Source organism: Ovis canadensis, chromosome 21 (assembly GCF_042477335.2).
Source record: "Ovis canadensis isolate MfBH-ARS-UI-01 breed Bighorn chromosome 21, ARS-UI_OviCan_v2, whole genome shotgun sequence".
In the NCBI taxonomy this organism is placed as follows: Eukaryota; Metazoa; Chordata; class Mammalia; order Artiodactyla; family Bovidae; genus Ovis; species Ovis canadensis.
The window spans coordinates 42,060,370-42,079,702 of NC_091265.1; the positions used below are offsets into that span (position 1 = coordinate 42,060,370).

Genomic DNA, 19,333 nt, shown 5'->3' on the forward strand with positions numbered 1-19,333 from the left:
TGTCATCCTGACCTCATAACCATAATACAGTAAGCAGAGTAGTCGTATGCTAAATTAATAACCTGGTCTAAACTCCCTGTGTGGTATTTCAACAGTGGGACCAAATCAACTATTTGAGTTTATATTAATTGGTATAATACTTGCAGGGTGAAGATACCTCATTTAATTTTTTTAGGCCATAAAGTTTTATTTCTATTTTCCTTCTGATATACATTGATATTAATTGTAATGATTATATGTAGATGCATGAAGTTACTGAAGCAATATAAAGTGAATATGCTGATGTCCTAATGGAAGAAAGCACAAGATGAAATTTCAATTCTAGAAATCCCATTGTTTTATGAGAAGAATCATAAGCTCTGTATAAATGGATTATTATACATATTCTAATAAACCTGAAGCCAACTTTTACATTTATGACATACATTTGTACAGGTTGAGCCCATTAGAATAGAGCTATAAAAGATTCCTAAAGGGGAGAAATTCTTTACCATTTCCTTTTTCTAGTCTTGAGAGACTGGAGTTATGTCATAGGTCCAATGTTCTTTTTATTTTTTACAGATCAGGTGAGAATACTTTCAAAATATACAGCCTACTATCTTCTGTTCTCTAAAACACGGAACATTAAAAAGTTTTAAAATTTCAGGTCTTTTTGGATGTTCCAAAGTGTGCTTGCACTCTTCTTAAAAAGGGCCTCCTCCTCAGAATTCAAGTTAACTTTCACAACATCTGAGACACCATTTCGTCCCAAGACACAAGGGATACTGAGGAAGATTTCTTCTTTTATTCCATATGAGCCCTAAAAGGCAAAATTAGGTTATTATTCAGTAATGTGATATGGAAAAGCTGCTATGCAAGAGAGCTTCAGAATTAGAATATACAGAGAGAATATGGAACTCAAGAATCACTGAGGGCAGTGGAGAGAACACCACCAAAAGCATTGTAATGTCTTATGACCATGTAAGAACTTGTGTTTAATGACACAAAGAACATTCCAGAGGACTTCAAAGGAACCAAAAAAGACATTGTCTACTTTAGCCTTAACCTTTGTCATATTTCTGTCTAAGGGAAAGGATGTCATGCAGTCTGATGAAGGACTATGCAGCCTGTGAGATCAAGCAGCCTGTGTTTGTTTTTTGGTGTAAAATAAGAGAACAGCGAAGGCACAAGTAGGAAGTAGCTAGAAAAGCTCTGCTCTGCATAATCTCTACACCAGGGGATGCCATTAAGTTTGGACAACAGGTGCTAACAGGTGGCTTCTCAAGTTTCCAGAGGGAGAGCCTAAGGTTACAAGGTCCTCTCATGCCCAGCAGGGTTTATGTAATCTCCCTGCCAGTCACTAATGGAATGCACCCCTGCCCTCTTGGCTGGCACCTGACTTCTATCTGGGTCCTTCATGATGGACAGCGCCATGGAATAGGTGCAGCCATGGCCACCACCCTATACTGGGGCCATGGAACCTTCCATCAGCAGCCCTGATGTTCCCTTTAACCCTGGAGCTGAAGCCAAGGCTGTAGAGGCAGCTACCAGAGCCTATTACAACCTGGGTAACTCACACAATGCCTACATGACCACACACTAGCCTCCACCTCCTCCCTGGAAGATAAGAAAACTCAGTAGATCTCTCACACCTCTCTGCCTCCCACTACCCATTGCATTTTCCTACCTCACCCCTTGGGGTTGAACATAGGGTTGGAGGCAGCAATAGGAAGGTCTTGTTCTTCCTCCAAATCTGACTGTAAAGTTGCCAGGAACTAGCACAGGCCAAGGGAGAGGCTCCTTAACTCTGGAGTGGTGCCCCCCAGCTTCCCCTGATAGCTCAGAGTCCACTGGCACTACTCAGCCAAGCCTCCCTCTCACCATCTCTGGGGCTCTCCTCAGTGAACAATGAGCTCACTCAGGAGCTCAGTGTTCCTGTTTTATTCTAGTGGCCCACAGAAGGGCTCCCTATCCATCTCCTCCACTGCGGTCCAACTCCCTCATTTTGGTAGCCACTTGATACTCAACCTCATGATTTCCTCAGACTAGTTACATGTCTTCTCCTGGCAGGGTTCCCCACCAGGCTCTACTCACATTCACTTCACTCTGGTCTATGCCTAGCCATGGAAGGCCGCTGGCCCACCAGACTGCCAACGCACATTCCCTTCCCAGTCACACTCCAGCTCCAGTTACACTTACCTCCTCCCACTTCCCTTTCCTGTCCGTGGTCCTGGTGCTACCTCTGTGTAGCACAATGCCTTTTGGAGCTTGAACATGAGCTGCAGGCGTTGGTTGGGTGGCATCAGGAAAAAGGCTAGTGTGGCTGGAGCAGAAGCCATTCTCCTTCCCTGCTAGTGATTCAGGAATTTGTTCCCTCTACTTTCAATGTGTCTCTTCCTACTAGCAGGGGCTTCTTAAAACTGGAAATGCATGTCCATCCCACTTAGGGGCTGCTGGGTGGACTGGAAATAAGGGCCCTACCCCTATGTGCTGACCACGACCTGCTGCCAGCCCCTCAGCCTACCCTCTTTCCCTTTAAGCATCATGCCTGGCTGGCAATATGACCCCTGAATGTACTGAAATTTGCTTCCTTTTCTCCTAGACTGGCCATGAAGTGAGGAAATGGTTATTTAAAGAGAATTCTCTATTTATTGACCAAAAAAAAAAAAAATCAAGTTAATATAGTAATATTAAATAAACTATTGCCAACTTTATTTGCTGAAAATGTGAATAAAAATGAACTGGGAGAAAAGAATAACAGCATACAATGATTCTGCTCTTAATGTCAAATGTTTAAGTATTTCCTATAAAATACAGCTCATCTATTGATTTGTTCAGTAATGATAAGAAATTCCCATATTACTCAATCTCTTTTGAGGAGCCTTCATTTGATACCTAACTCTTCTTCAGGAGCCCTCTGGAGGTAATTGCTTATTCTCCCAGAGCCCCTCTCGTCCTCAAAAGAGGAACAGTGTGTGGAATCCGCTGTATACTCCTGTCTTGTCCAAATTATTAATCCCTTGCTCTCTTAAAAAAATTCCCCCTATTTTTTGAGGCTCATCTTATTTAGCTCTTCTCTTTCTAATCACCGTCTCCAAACCTATTGAGTATTCCATGTTATTCATAAAAGACTCTAACACCTAATAATCTTCCCTCTCAGTTTCTGCCCTTATCCTTGGTGATGTCATTCTCCATGTGGATAAATCAACCAATTCCCTTTCTTTCCAGTTTCTTGTCTTCTTTCTTTAGTTCATGAGACCTTCTCTTCCCACCCCAAGTATCCCACTCTGAACTTTGTTATGAGATTCCTCCAACTTAAGATTTATTTCTTGGGTCCATTCTGTAACCCTTTTGCCATTCTAAGACCCTTTGCGTATTTTAATTTTTAGCTTTTATAAATATTTCTTAAATCTTTACTAATCATTTTCTTTTGTAATTTATTCATTTGTATGTATATAACATTTAAGGGCAAAGGTCTTGAATTTGACTGTGACCCTTTAGTAGAAGGTCAAACATATTTTTAACATGTGTAGAAACCAAAATCACCTGTCTATCTATCTCTGTCTTCCTCTCTCTCCTCCTTTTAACACTCCCGAAATAAAACCCAAACCCCAATGAATTCAGCTATCTATTTCTCCATTCCTACACACAGATCCCTAGAGAAAATGAGACAACAAAGTCATTAATATGTTAAAATTAATGCTTATCAATTTCAAATGAGTCCACTTGATAGAAATTCTGCCTTGATTCTGTTAAATTCTATTTCTTATTATCTACAACGGTGATTTCAAATCTTCTCAAACATCCGACTTTTCTCCATCTCCCTTGACTTTCAGCAGATGATTTTGTCTCCTTTCACCAAAAAGATAGACATCATCAGATGCTTCCAATGCCAAACTTACAAATCTATGATTCACTGTTTTCTTTGTTCAGTTCAGTTGCTCAGTCATGTCCGACTCTTTGCGACCCCATGAATCGCAGCACCCCAGGCCTCCCTGTCCATCACCATCTCCCGGAGTTTACTCAAACTCACATCCATCAAGTCAGTGATGCCATCCAGCCATTTCATCCTCTGTTGTCCCCTTTTCCTCCTGCCCCCAATCCCTCCCAGCATCAGAGTCTTTTCCAATGAGTCAACTCTTCGCATGAGGTGGCCAAAGTACTGGAGTTTCAGCTTTAGCATCATTCCTTCCAAAGAAATCCCAGGGTTGATCTCCTTCAGAATGGACTGGTTGGATCTCCTTGCAGTCCAAGGGACTCTCAAGAGCCTTCTCCAACACCACACTTCAAAAGCATCAATTCTTCAGCGCTCAGCCGTCTTCACAGTCCAACTCTCACATCCATACATGACTACTGGAAAAACCATAGCCTTGACTAGACGGACCTTAGTTGGCAAAGTAATATCTCTGCTTTTGAATATGCTATCTAGGTTGGTCATAACTTTTCTTCCAAGGAGTAAGTGTCTTTTAATTTCATGGCTGCAATCACTATCTGCAGTGATTCTTTGTTACCCCCTATTAAAACAGATATCTGTCCCTCCTCCTTCCTAGGGCTAATATCCTCACGAATGCTCTGCTTATTTTATTTTTTATTTTTAATTTATGTTAGATGTGGTGGGTCTTTGTTGCTATGTATGGGCTTCTCTTATTGCTGAGCATGGGCTCTAGGGCATGGGCTCGGTTCTTGCGGTGCTCAGGCTTAGCTGGTCTGCAGCATGTGGAATCTTCCTGGAGCAGGGATCGAACCCATGTCCCCTGTGTTGGCAGGCAGATTCTTAACCACTGTGCAACCAGGGAAGTCCGAATGCTCTGCTTATTATTTCTATCTCCAATATCTTCTTTACATCTTATCTGTTAAAAGAAAAAAAACTTGCCCTGCCCTGATTTTCCTCCCCAATTACTGCTCTATTTTCACAGTCACTTACCTCAAAAGAGCTGTTTACACTGGCTTTTGGGCTTCCCTAGTAGCTCAGATGGTAAAGAATCTGCCTGCAATGCAGGAGGTCTGGGTTCAATCCCTGGGTCAGGAAGATCCCCTGAAGAAAGGAATGGCTACCCACTCCAGTATTCTTGCCTAGAGAATTTCATGGACAGAGGAGCCTGGCGGGCTACAGTCCATAGGGTCGCAAAGAGTTGGACACGACTGAGCGACTTCCACACTGGCTTTAATTTCCCCAGTTACTTAAGAGGTTATGTCAGGTGGAAATGATTTTGCCTCCCAAGGGACATTAGGTAATGTCTGGAGACATTTTTGATTGTCAAAATTGGTATGTACTGGCATCTAATGAGTAGAGGCCAGGGATGCTGCTAACATCCCACAACACAAAAGTCATTCCCAACAATGAAGAATTACCTGGTCCGAAAGTCAACACTGCCAAAGTTAAGAAGACCCTGGTGTTCTCCAATCAGACTTTTTCATTCTTATTATTTTATTAAACATCTCCTGCTAAGGCTCTCAATGACATATTTCACTTTATCTTCCTGGCATTTTCAAGCCTTCATTTTACATGACTTCACATCAGTCAACAACAGAAAGCCAATCCTTTCATCTTTAAGGCATCCTCCTCTCACTTGGTTACCATGGTTTTGTGTTCTCTTGGCTTCTCTTTTAGCTCCGGCCACCACTTAGTCACCTCCGTGGACTCACACTATAAACTCAGCTTTCAAAACTGAAATTCCTCAAGACTCAACCTGTCTTGTCACTTTGTACTCTCTCCTTAGGCAAGCTCATTGAAATTCATGATTTCAGTTATCATGTGTAAGGGATAGCTATTGTCTTTGCCTGTCAAGTATCTCTGTGTTTTTTTTTTTTTTTTGACAGAACCTCTCCTTTCCTTTCAGTAACTTCCTCTCCCCAACTGACAAGTATCATGGGAATGGACAGGTAATCCCCAAAAGGCCAATTATCAAGAAATTAGTATGGGTAATGGAGAGGCAGGGAACTGATACTGTCGGCTCTAAGCATGCAGCTGATGGGAACCATCTTTGTTGCTCCACGAAAAATGTCCACAGGATATTAATGCCAACAAGAGAGAAAAGATGAGCAAAGATTGTGGAGAGAAAAAATAGCTCTAACGATACAATTTGAGCATGTGGTTCAGGCCTCCTTGGCATTTCAGTTACATGAATCAGCATATGCTCTTTAGCCTAAGCTAGTTTGAGTTGGCTTCTGTGGCTTACTGCTTTCGTGGTGATGATGCTCACATTTATAACTGCAACCCAAAACTCTTTTATGAATTCCAGAAGCTTGTACCCAACTGCCTATTTTCTCTCAGACATTACAAAGGCACCTCAAATTCAATTTCTCGCTAATTGCAAACATGATCTTCAAATCTGATTCTCTTTGAATATGCCTTCCCTCAGTGGATTATACTACCATTTAACTGTGCAAAACAGAAATCTAAGAATGACCTTTGTCTCCCTCATTTTCCACCTCACTCCATTACCAAGACCTATGAATTTTACCTCTAAAATACAATGTATCTCAAATTTGTCCCCATCTCTTCATCTCTACTACTACTTTTTTCTGTAATACACAGCCTCTTCCCAAGTTTGTCTACCTATACTCTTGTCCCCTTCAAATCTGTTCTGTCCATCACAACCCCAGGAATCTTTTTAACAACAAAAGCAAAGACTGTGAGACCAGTCCTTTTCTTAAGTTCTTCGGTAGATTCCCATAGCTCTTACGGTAAGAACCCAGACACCTTTTAAGACTTATACCACTTTCAGTGGCCCAACCTGCCTACTTCCCCCAGCCTTATCATGCACCTCCCTATGCTCCCTTTGCTCTGTGCATTTCAATAACTGACCTTTTTTTCCTTCCAGATTCTCAAGTGCCCTCTTTTTATATCTACCTCAGGTCCCCTTCACATGTGTTCCTCCCTCTGCTTGGAATATTAGTCCAGCCTTCCAAATTAACTCCTACTCATTATTCAGATTAGGCCACATTTTACTTCCTTAGAAAATCCTGCCTGCCTGTACCAAGAATGGCCCCTCCCCAGAGCAGTTAAAGTCTTTTCTTGTATACTCTAAGAACTTCATCGTTTGTCATCATGGCACTTAACAAAATGTGTTATTATTGGCTTTTGTAACTGTTTTATTAAGTTGCTATCTTTCATTAAACTCTATAAGGTCAGAGTCTCTGACTGTTTTGTTCACCAATATATTCTCAACATTTTGTGTAATGCCTGGCACATAGTAAGGACTCAGCATTATTCAAAGAATGATAAGTGAAGATTCTATTTAAGCCTACCTTCACCATAGTGGATACTGGATGCACTCTCCTAAGATTTTTCAAAATTGATTTTACCAGATCTGTCACAGACAGTCCAATACCCCAAGAGGTATACCCCTTCAGCTTGATAATCTCATAGGCACTACAGTTGTGGAAAGTAAGAAAATCGAATTCATGAGAATTGATTCAGAGAGAACATATTTTTCAAGCATCTATTCTAAAGCAACCTACATTTCAATAACACTCTTAAAATTTTCTTAGAGATCTCTTCTTGAAATTATCTCTGAATAGGCAATAAAAATTTCTATATTATTCTCGTAAACGTCATTATTCACTGTAAGTAGTAATTTACCCTTTGTTTACCATAAAGGCACAGTACTAGGTCATTTGTGCCACTTGAAATGAAACTTAGCTTCAAATTTTTGTATTTTTGCTTAAATATCCAAACATAGAATCTGATCACATTGAAAGCATATATATCTTGCTGACCACATAAAATTTTTAAGGTGTCAATGTAACTTTGTATAATTATAAGATAAGTTATATCTTTTCCCTAAGGATATATTATTAATAATATATTAAAGCATGGGGAAATGTTTTGATATTTTTTCAAAGGAAAATAGCATAATCCTAAATATTATGTAATTTCTTATCTCAGGCTTGTAAAAAACATAATGTACTTTTATAGGAACTTTAGAATTATATCAATCCACCAAATTATTACATGATTATTTTTGAGTAACAGGCTTACAGGCGACCTCTTCTTTATGCTTATGAATGTTCTTATTTTCTGTAATAAATATGTATTTTATTTTTGCATTACCACCAACAGCAATGTGAGTTTGGATTGACAGTTAAAACTTAAAGGACAAAGAGGGTTTTAACTTAGCTCAGATTTTATATATTTTTGAGAAAAGGATCCAGGACAAGAAACACAGAATGTACAGCATCACTATTTGTATCAGGGGTTCTTGCAACCACCTAGGCACAGCTTCAAGGCTCCAGGGCTGCATACAACACACTCAGTAGCAAATGGATCAGCTCAACATGGACTATATTTATTGTGGTGTCCTGTGATTTGACTATCAATCCAAAACCAGGGCACTATTAGAGGCCATGAAGATTGGTATCAAAATTAAGATTCACTTTCAGACTCTCAATATAACTAAGACTGTGCGGTTATTAATTTAAAAAAGGAAAGGAAGTTTAGCCTAATGACTGACGGACTGGTGGTCTTTAGAGCTGAATAAAGCTATGCATTAGGTAACTGAGAACAAATCTTAATAGTGGAATCTGGAGAAGAGGGTTGAGAAGAAAATGGCTAAGAACATAATCCTTTAGTTGTTGTTAACCAATCTTATGAAATTAAAACTTCTGGTATAAAAGGGAGAATCAAGGAAAAGCAGTTTTAAGGCAGGTATTTTAAGACAAAAACTGACCCATATTGTAAAGTAAATGCTCATTCAGAAACTGGAACAACATCCTATTGAATCATGTTGTCACTCCCCTGCAATTGTTAGTTAGGCACTGAAAAATTAGAGTTGAATAATATGAGTTGAGTTGTTTTAAGGAAAGTACTAGCAGTATCCTGAGGAGTCTTTATAACTATAGACCCTCTACTAAATGAAAAAGGGGTAAATACTTTAATTTTGGACACTTCATTGTTAAGGACTAACTGGAATGAGTACTCATCTGTAATGTGTTGCAGTTTTTGGTATTCAAATCACACAGGACTTCAGTGGAAAATGTGATCTTAATCACTATTCCCTTATAGCAACAGTGTTTCAAATGAAAAAGAAACTAACAGTCCCTGTAGTACAATTATCAGGGACTGGGCAGACAAAAGTCCAACAATGTGACATCCCTATAAAGATGGGTTACTCCATGACGTCTGCAAAGCAGTCTTGGCTAAAACATGTTCCTTAGTGTCTAGGTTAGAGTTGTCCTGCCAGATCAGATAGATTCCTGCATTTACTGGGAAACAGCTCCCAATAGCCCCTATAATGGGAAATATATAATAGATGGGGGAAAGGGACATTTTTTTGAGAATGATATGAAGTGATTCTTTAATATTAACATGTTTCATTTGGTAGGCATTAATTTAATCTCTTATCCAAAGCTATATGGCATAACAAACATTTGTAGGTCCTCTTAAGAAGATTTAAGAAAATGAAACATACCACTAACAACCATCAAAGAAAAGATATTTTTGGATATTAACCTGAAATTTCCAACTGATGTGGGAACAGTTTGACCAGAAGAGGAAATGTTTGGTTCAGAGAAACTGAACACCTAATTAAATACAGCTATCAAATAACTTTAATAAGGTACAAATGATGGTAAATAAAAGGAAAACTAAGATAGTATAATTAATTAAGAATTATCAAAACATCTGGTGAGGGATTTTGGTTACCTATTTAATTTTATATATTCTGGTGATTATAGGTATACAAAGCTTGTTTTTTTCTATGTATAAAATATTAGGACATGTTTGTCGTAAGAATTATGAGCAATATATAACACAAAGATAACCACCCAGGTCATGATGAGATATCAAGGTAAAGGGTTAACTGTAGGTATGAATCTTTTCCAAAAAGCTAGGCATATTTGGAAAGATGACTTTGAGTATGCTTTTTCACAAAACAGTTGTCTAGGTTTAAAAACCTAGGTGGCTCAGACAGTAAAGAATCTGCCTGCGGTGTGGGAGACCTGGGTTTGATCCCTGGGTTGGGAAGATCCCCTGGAGAAGGGAATGGCTACCCACTCCAGTATTCTTGCCTGGAGAATTCCATGGACAGAGGAGCCTGGAGGGCTATAGTCCATGGGGTCACAACGAGTTGGACACAGCTGAGCAACTTTCACCTTCAAGTACTGGAGGGTTCTAGGAAGATGGAGAGTAGGAAGCACCAGGAATTTATCTCTCCACCTAGACAATAAATGCAATGCCAGACTCTGTTTGATATAACTTTTGGGGAAACTCTGGAGTCTTCTGAAAGCTCAAAACTTCCAAGGGAAGGCTTGTATATTAAATTGTGGTTAATTTAAGCTCTTAGCACAGTAGCAGCTGTTCACATGTACCCAAAGCAGCTTGTGCACAGCCTGTGAAAAGGACTCTTTTCTTCAAATATCAGAGATCTGTTTTCTAATGAATGATTACTGCTTCTGATAACAGAGGTGGAGACAAAGAGGGCAAAGCCATTATTGTTTCAGCTCCCCACAACTATTGCAAGCTTCTCCCCTTTTTATTAAGGTGGCCTCTAGGGAATGTAAAGACCAAGTACCCTTTTCCTCTTCCCTTAATATTTCTTTTTTCCTCTTGGGAGCCAGACACTGAAGACCAGAATATACAAAAGCAACTGCATATTTTGAGGAAATTAGAAAGTAACCACCTATGTGCACAGGCTTAGAAACAACATCAAAGACCATAAGATTACAACTCAGGCTGGTCTTGGCACAGAAAGAGCTTTCAACAATCAAAACACAAAAGCAATACCAACAAGAACAAAAACTCAGCAAACCCTGGGGACTGGATAGATTCTGATTTCTAAAGTTGCCACATTATTAGATTAAAACATCTGGTTTTCAACAACAACAAAAAAATCACAAGGTATACAAAAATACATGAAAGTAAAGCCCATTCAAAGGAAAAAATGAACCAACAGAAACTGTCCTTGGAGGAAAAAAACTGATGGCAGATATACTGGACAAAGACTTTAAAATAACTGTCTTAAAGATGCTCAAAAATCTAAAGGAAGCTATAGTGAAAGTCAAGAAAATGATGAGTGAACAACATGGAAATACCAATAAAGAAACATAAAACCTAAAAATAAACCCCAGACCCCAATTCCTAGAGCTGAAAAAAACAATAAGTGAAATGAAAAAGAAAAATCACTAGATGGATTAAACAACAGATTTGAGCAGGCAGAAGACAGAATCATTAAACTTAAAAGATAGGACAATGCAAATAACTGAGCCTAAGAAACAGAAAGAAAAAAGATTGAAGAAGTTAAAAATATGATCATCACCAGAAACTTTGGAAGCCAGAAAGTAGTGGGCAGATATATTTAAACTGATAAAAAATAAAACAAATGTCAACCAAGAATCTTATATCTGGCAAAACTATCTTTTTAAAGTGAGGGAAAAATTAAGACATTGTGAAAGAAACAAAAGCTAAGGGAGTTCATCGCCACTAAACTTGCCCTGCAAGAATTAGTCAAGGCAGTCCTGCAGGGTGAAATAAACAGTAATTTTAAGCCATGTGAAAAAATAAAGATCTCAATAAAGGTAAATGCATGGATATTTATAAAAGCTAGTAATATGGTAACAATAGTTTCTACTTCCACTTTTTGTTTTCTGCATAATTTTAGAGACTAATACATTTAAAAGAACAATTGGTCAAAAAGGTAGTATCACTGTGACTTGGGTATGTAACTCTCATTTTAAAATTTAAGAAACAACTACATTTAAAAGAATTATTAATTTATATTTTTGGGCAAACAGTGCATAAAGATGCAATTTTATGACATCAACAATCAAAAGGGGTGAGGATAGAACTATGAAGAAGCAGAGGTTTTGTACATTACTAAAGTTAAGCTGGTAGAAATTCAATTAAAAGTATTATAACTTTAGGGTGCTAAAGGTAATCCCCCATGGCAACCAGAATAAAAACAGCTATAATAAATAGCTGTAAGTGAAGTCGCTCAGTTGTGTCCGACTCTTTGGGAGCCCATGGACTGTAGTCCACCAGGCTCCTCTGTTCTTGGGATTTTCCAGGCAATAGTGCTGGAGTGGATTGCCATTTCCTTCTCCAGGGGATCTTCCCGACCCAGGGATCAAACCTGGGTCTCCTGCATTGTAGACAGACGCTTTACTGTCTGAGCCACCAGGGAAGTCCTAAATAGCTGTAGGATATATACAAAAGAAAATAAGAAAGAAATTTAAATATTCCACTATGAAAAATAAACATGAAACAGTAATATAGGAAATGAGGAACAAAAAGCTCTAGAGCATATAGAAAACAAAGAGCACAATGAAGAAGCCACTCCTTATCAGTAACGACTTTAAATGCAAATGAATTAGACTCTCCAAGCAAAAGAGATTGACAGAATGGATAAAAACACATGAACCAAGTATAAGCTATCACATGAAACTTACTTAAAAGTAAGTAAAGCCAAAGACACAAATAGATTAAAAGATATTTTATACAAATAGTAACCAAAAGAGAGCAGGGGTGGCTATACTAATGTCAGACAAAACAGACTTTAAATCAGAGTTGACAATAGACAAATGACATTATATACTAACCAGAGGTTCAAGAAAATAAAACAATAATTATATAAACATGTGTGCATCTAATAGCAGGCCATCAAAACACATGAAGCAAATACTGGAAATATTGAAGGAAAAGGTAGACAGTTCTACAATAATAACTGAAGACTTCAATACCCCACTCTCAATCAGAAAGTAAGGAAAGAAACTGAGAATTCAACACAATAGACCAACTAGATCTAGCAGAACACTTTACTCAACAGCAGTGTCTATGTTCTCCTCACGTATACATGGGATATTTTCTAGAGTAGACTAAATGCTACGCCACAAATTAAGTCTCAATAGATTTAGTTCTTTTCAGTTTTAAAAAATATTTATTTATTTGGCTGTACTGGGTCTTAGTTGTGGTACGCGGATCTTCAATCTTCATTGTGGCATGCAGGACCCTTTAGTTACAGCATGTGAACTCTTAGTTGCAGCATGTGAGATCTAGTTCCCTGACCAGGGACCAAACCTGAGCGCCCTGCACTGGGAGCATGGAGTCTTAGACACTGGACCACTAGGGAAATCGCTAGTCTCAACAGATTTAATAAGACAGGCATCATACAGAGAATACATCATATTCTCTGACACAACAAGGGGAATTTAGAAATCAATAATACAAGTAAAACTGAACAATTCACAAATCTGCGGAAATTAAAAAGCACACTCTATAACAACCCAATGGATAAAAAGAAATCACAATAGAAATTAGGAAATACTTAGGAGATGAATAGAAATGAAAACATAAAACTTATTAGACAAAGAAAGCAGTATTAAAGGGAAACTTATAGCCAGCCAGCTATATATGCTTACATTAAAAAGCAAGAAAGATGTCAAATCAACAATCTAACATTCAACTTAAGGAACTAGGAAAAGAAGAACACATTAAATCCAAATCTAGCAGATGGAAGTAAGTAATACAGATTAGAGTGGAAATAACAAAATAGAGAATGGAAAAACAATGGAAAAAAATCAACAGTTTTTTGAAAAGGTCAACAAAATTGACAACTTTTAGCTAGATGAATTAAGAAGAAAGAGAGAAGACTCAAATTACTAAAATCAGAAATGAAAGTGAAGACATTATTATTAATTCTAAGCATTACACAGATACCAAAGAAAGACAAAGTCACTATTTTTTTAATTAAAATAATTATAAAAGGGGAGGGGAAGGAAGAGAGAAAAGGAAAAACTACAGACCATTATCCCTTACAAACATTGAGGCAAAAATCCTAAACAAAATACTAGCAAACTGAATTCAACAGTATTTAATGGATTATACACCATGATTCAGTCCCAGGAAACAAAGATAGTTCAACATACCAAAATCCACCAATGTAATGTATCACAGTAAGAGAATAAAAGAGGAAAACCACATTGTCATTACAACTGACCCAGAGAAATTATTTGATAAAATTTATAACACTTTTTCATGATAAAAACACCTTAGAAGCTAGGAGTAGAAAAAAATTACCTCAACATAATAAAAGCCATACATGAAAAGCCCATAGTGAAGGTCATACCCAATGGTTACAAACTAAAAGCTTTTCCTTTAAGATCAAGAATAAGGCAAAGATGCTCACTTTTGCCAGTTCCATTCATCACAACATTGAAAGTTCTATCCAGAGCAATTAGATAAGAAAGACAAATAAAAGGCATCCAAATTGGAAAGGAAGCAATAAAAGTATCTCTACTTATAGATGACATGATCTTATATGCAGAAAACCATGAAGACTCCATACACACAACAACAACAACAAAATGTTTAACTAATTAATGAATTCAGGAAACTAGCAGGTAGAAAGTTAGCATTAAAATACTGCATTCCTATTTAATGACAATGAACGATCTGAAAAGGAAATTAGTAAAAGAATCCCATTTACAATAGCACCAAAAAAAAAAAAAAGTACTTCAGAATTAACCAAGCAGGTAAAAGACTTGCACAATGAAAACCACACAACACTGATGAAAGAAATTAAAGAAGACATAAACAAACAGAAACACAACCTATGTTTATGAATTGGAGACTTAATATTATTAAGAGGCTAATACTACCCTAGACCATCTACAGATTTAATGAAATTTCCATAAAATTCCCAAGGATAGATTTTGCAGAAGTTGAAAAACTCACCCTAAAATTCATATGGAATCTCAAGCGATTCAGAATAGCTAAAACAATCTTGAAAGCTGAAGGACTCATACTTTCTGACCTCAAAATTTACTAACTGTAAAGCTACAGTAATCAAAATTGCATGGTACTGGCATCAAGATAAACATATAGACCAGTGAGATAGAATAGAAAGCTCAGAAGTAAACCTCCATATCTGAAAATCTGTTCAACTGATTTTCAAAAATTGTGCCAACATCACTAAATGGGAAAAGGGCAGTCATTTCAACCAACGATTCTGGGGAAACTGGATATCCACATTCAAAAGATTAAAATTGGACCCTTTCCTAAAACCATTTATAAAAACGAATTCAAGATGAATTAAAGATCTGAATGTAAGACCTAAAACTATGATACTCTTACATGAAAACACAGGGCAAAACTTCACAACATTGCACCTGGCAATAATTTCTTGGAATAGACCACAAAAGGCAACAAAATAAAAAACAGACAAAAGCACTTTATGAAAATGTCTAAGTTTTGTACATCAAAAGACTATGAAAATGTGGAATGGAATTCCACATGGAGTGGAAGAAAATATTTGTAAATTATCTGATGAGAGATTAATATACAGAATATAGTAAGGACTCTTAAAACTCAACCACCAACAAAAAATCCAATTCAAATCTGGGCAAAAGACTTGAATAGACATTTCTCCAAATAAGATATACAGATGGCCTAATAGCACAGGACAAAATGTTCAGCATCACTAATTAAGGAAATGCAAATCAAAACTACAATAAGATATCACCTCACATCCATTAGGATGGCCACTGTTAAAGAGAAAATAACAAGTGTTGGTGAGGATGTGGAGAAATTGGAACTTCTCTACAGTACTGGTGGGAATGTGAAATGGTATAGCCACTGTGGAAAACAGTATGGTGTGCTTCCTCAAAACAAAGGGCAGAGGGACAAGAGGGCATCAGAGGATGAGACAGCTGGATGGTATCCCTGATGCAATGGACATGAACTTGGGCAAACTCCAGGAAATGGTGAGGGACAGGGAGGCCTGGTGTGCTGCAGTTCATGGGGTTGCAAAGAGTTGGACACGACTGGGCGACTGAACAACAGCAGCAATTTCACTTACGGGTATATACCCCAAAGAACTGAAAACAGAGTCTCAGAGAGATCTGTACACGCATATTCATAGCAGCATTATTCACAGTAGCTAAAGCATGGAAGCGAACCAAGAATCCATCTAGAGATGAATGAATAAGCAATATGTGGTATGTTTATATACAACAGAATATTATTCAGTCTTAAAATGTAAGGAAACTCGGACATATACTATAATATGGATGAACCTTAAGGACATTATGCTAAGCAAAATAGTCACAAAGAGACAAATACTGAATGATTCCACCTGTATGATATACTTAGTCAAAATCATAGAAACAAAGTCCTTACTGTCTTCTTTTCTGTTTGAAAAATGTCCCCCCCAAAAAAGCTATGCATTATGTGAGTCCAATGGGAATTTTCAGAATGTTATTTACCTCACAAAAAGCAAAAATCAACTTTTATACTTTTTCTCTGTAAAATATGTTGTTACAACTGATTATTAAGGTACTAAGAAAGTGAATAACTAATGTTACCTTCCAACAACTTCCTTATGGATATTTTTCCAGGAGTCCTTGTCTGAATCAGTTCCTAACTTAGGGTCTAGACTCTTCAGAGAAACACCAGCAACATTTACTCCACTCCATAAAGGCACTAAAAGAAATAAATCTCATAATGAACCCTTCTGCCCAATACTTCAGTTGTTTAAGTGCAGTGGATTTTTTTTACCCAGGTGTTGGCTTTATCATATTTTATTAATTTATACATATATGGTAAGTTTAGTGTGGTTTTTAAGAATAAAGTTAGGTTACTACCTTACACCATATATAAAAATAAGTTTCAAATAGACAAAAGTGAGAAATGTAAAATTATAAAGTATCATAAAATATAAAATATGCAGTAGAATTTATTGGTAATTTGTGGTAAGGAGGCATGTTAAAGCAAGATACAAATATAGAATCCACAAAGAAAATAATCTATAAGAAATAACAAAATAAGAGGGCAAAGAGCAATAAATTAATATCACACTATTAAACCATACAGAGTTTTTTTAATAAAATCATGGAATATTAAATGGGAGAAATTAAAACATATCTGGGAAAATTATTTTTAATGATTATTGTCTTTTAAGCTAAGACAATAACACCAGCCAACAGGGTCAAATTAAGGCACTGGTCAAAAAAATTTGTTTGAATCAAATAAAAATACTTATTATACTATGACCATTGAAGTATGAAGAAAAGAGAAGTACTTATTAAATGTTTTGAACAAATGTGATCGAATAAAGGAATAAATGGTGCCTATTCTCAATGGATCTACTGGCATTATGGAAAGAAGACTGATGCACATCACAGAATTAGAGAGCATCATAAGCATGAAGTTCTAATTGTGTAGCAGAGATTAAATGTTTAAGTTAGGAAAAGAGCCAAGACATATGACTTAAGTAATAGTTTAAATCACACATTAAAAAATTTTATTTCTGTGAAAAGTCAGGGGAAAACAAATCTCAAGAGTCACGAAGTAGATTAATGGTTGCCTGTGGTTAGGGCACCAGTGCAGGAATGAGAGTTCTTGGGGATGATGCAAATTTTCTACTATTAGACTGTGGTGATGGTTGCACAACTTTGTGAATAAAAGTCCAGTGAATTACACACTTTAAATGGGTAAAATTTATGGGATGTGTATTATATCTTAATAATTCTGTCCTTAAAACCACAATGAAAGTGCTCCAGACCAAAACAAAAAACAAAAAAAAAACACACTCAATGAATTTTAAAGTAGCTATATTCTCTATGCACTATTTTGTGTGAGGTAGCTAAATCAATGACACAAAAGACTGAAAGTTAAGGAAAACAACAGTAAAATGCCAACACTTTAAGGAAAATAAGCATTATTAAAGATAAGAAGTGTGATTATATAATGGTAATGAGTTTACACTTACCACTAGAATCACCATGTTCACCAATAATCCAACCATGGCAGCTGGAGGGATGTACACCTAACTTCTGTCCAATTAGGTAACGGAAACGGGCAGAGTCTAGATTACAACCACTTCCAATTACACGAGTTGCAGGTAACCCACTTAACTTCCAGACAACGTATGTCAAAATATCCACTAAGAAGAAAAATTTCTTGTTAGAGAAAGATTCATAGTAACTTCTTCTTACAATTTGATTTTCTGAATAGACAGATGAACTGACTTGGAGTCAAATATAGATTCACTAGAGTTCAAAATGAATCAAGTCAACAAAGAAAAAAAGATAATCTCTCAGATGGGTTTTAAAAGATTAAATGATTCACCATCAGAATTTTAAAATGAAAGATTCTTTTTTGAAATAAAATATGTGCCTCTGTATATTTAACGATTGGTGAATTATACCTCTTTAAGATCATCTAGATTTTTCCTCTTTAAGATCACTTAGATTTTTCCTCTCCATCACCATGGTCTCATGTAAACTATCAGAGTCTCCTACCTAGAATAAAGCCACGTGCATGCTCAGGAAAAACATGAGAAGATTGTAAACTTTAGCTCTGTTGAGAAATAGATTTAAGGGCCTAGATGTGATAGATAGAGTGCCTGATGAACTATGGAATGAGGTTTGTGACATTGTACAGGAGACAGGGATCAAGACTATCCCCATGGAAAAGAAATGCAAAAAAGCAAAATGGCTGTCTGAGGAGGCCTTACAAAAAGCTGTGAAAAGAGAGGCAAAAAGCAAAGGAGAAAAGGAAAGATATAAGCATCTGAAAGCAGAGTTCCAGAGAATAACAAGAAGAGATAAGAAAGCCTTCTTCAGTGATCAATGCAAAGAAATAGAGGAAAACAACAGAATGGGAAAGACTAGAGATCTCTTCAAGAAAATTAGAGATACCAAGGGAACATTTCATGCCAAGATGGGCTTGATAAAGGACAGAAATGGTATGGACCTAACAGAAGCAGAAGATATTAAGAAGAGGTGGCAAGAATACACAGAAGAACTGTACAAAAAAGATCTTCACGACCCAAATAATCATGATGGTGTGATCACTCATCTAGAGCCAGACATCCTGGAATGTGAAGTCAAGTGGGCCTTGGAAAGCATCGCTACGAATAAAGCTAGTGGAGGTGATGGAATTCCAGTTGAGCTATTTCAAATCCTAAAAGATGATGCTGTGAAAGTGCTGCACTCAATATGCCAGCAAATTTGGAAAACTCAGCAGTGGCCACAGGACTGGAAAACGTCAGTTTTCATTCCAATTCCAAAGAAAGCCAATGCCAAAGAATGCTCAAACTACCGCACAATTGCACTCATCTCACATGCTAGTAAAGTAATGCTCAAAATTCTCCAAGCCAGGCTTCAGCAATACGTGAACCGTGAACTTTCAGATGTTCGAGCTGGTTTTAGAAAAGGCAGAGGAACCAGAGATCAAATTGCCAACATCTGCTGGATCATCGAAGAAGCAAGAGAGTTCCAGAAAAACATCTATTTCTGCTTTATTGACTATGCCAAAGCCTTTGACTGTGTGGATCACAGTAAACTGTGGAAAATTCTGAAAGAGATGGGAATACCAGACCACCTGACCTGCCTCTTGAGAAATCTGTATGCAGGC

General features: G+C 37.2%; 1 protein-coding gene across 1 annotated transcript in view; it reads right to left on the reverse strand.

The window, feature by feature from the left end:
* Positions 1 to 526: 526 nt before the first annotated feature.
* Positions 527 to 19,333, reverse strand: part of LOC138426481 (L-lactate dehydrogenase C chain) — a 36,430-nt gene continuing 17,623 nt past the window's right edge. The window contains exons 4-7 of the mRNA XM_069565048.1: positions 17,685 to 17,858; positions 16,279 to 16,396; positions 7,231 to 7,354; positions 527 to 799 (exon numbers count right to left, since the gene is read on the reverse strand). Of these exons, the coding sequence (XP_069421149.1) occupies positions 635 to 799; positions 7,231 to 7,354; positions 16,279 to 16,396; positions 17,685 to 17,858 (581 nt within the window). The 3' untranslated portion in view covers positions 527 to 634. The remainder of the gene's footprint in view (positions 800 to 7,230; positions 7,355 to 16,278; positions 16,397 to 17,684; positions 17,859 to 19,333) is intronic.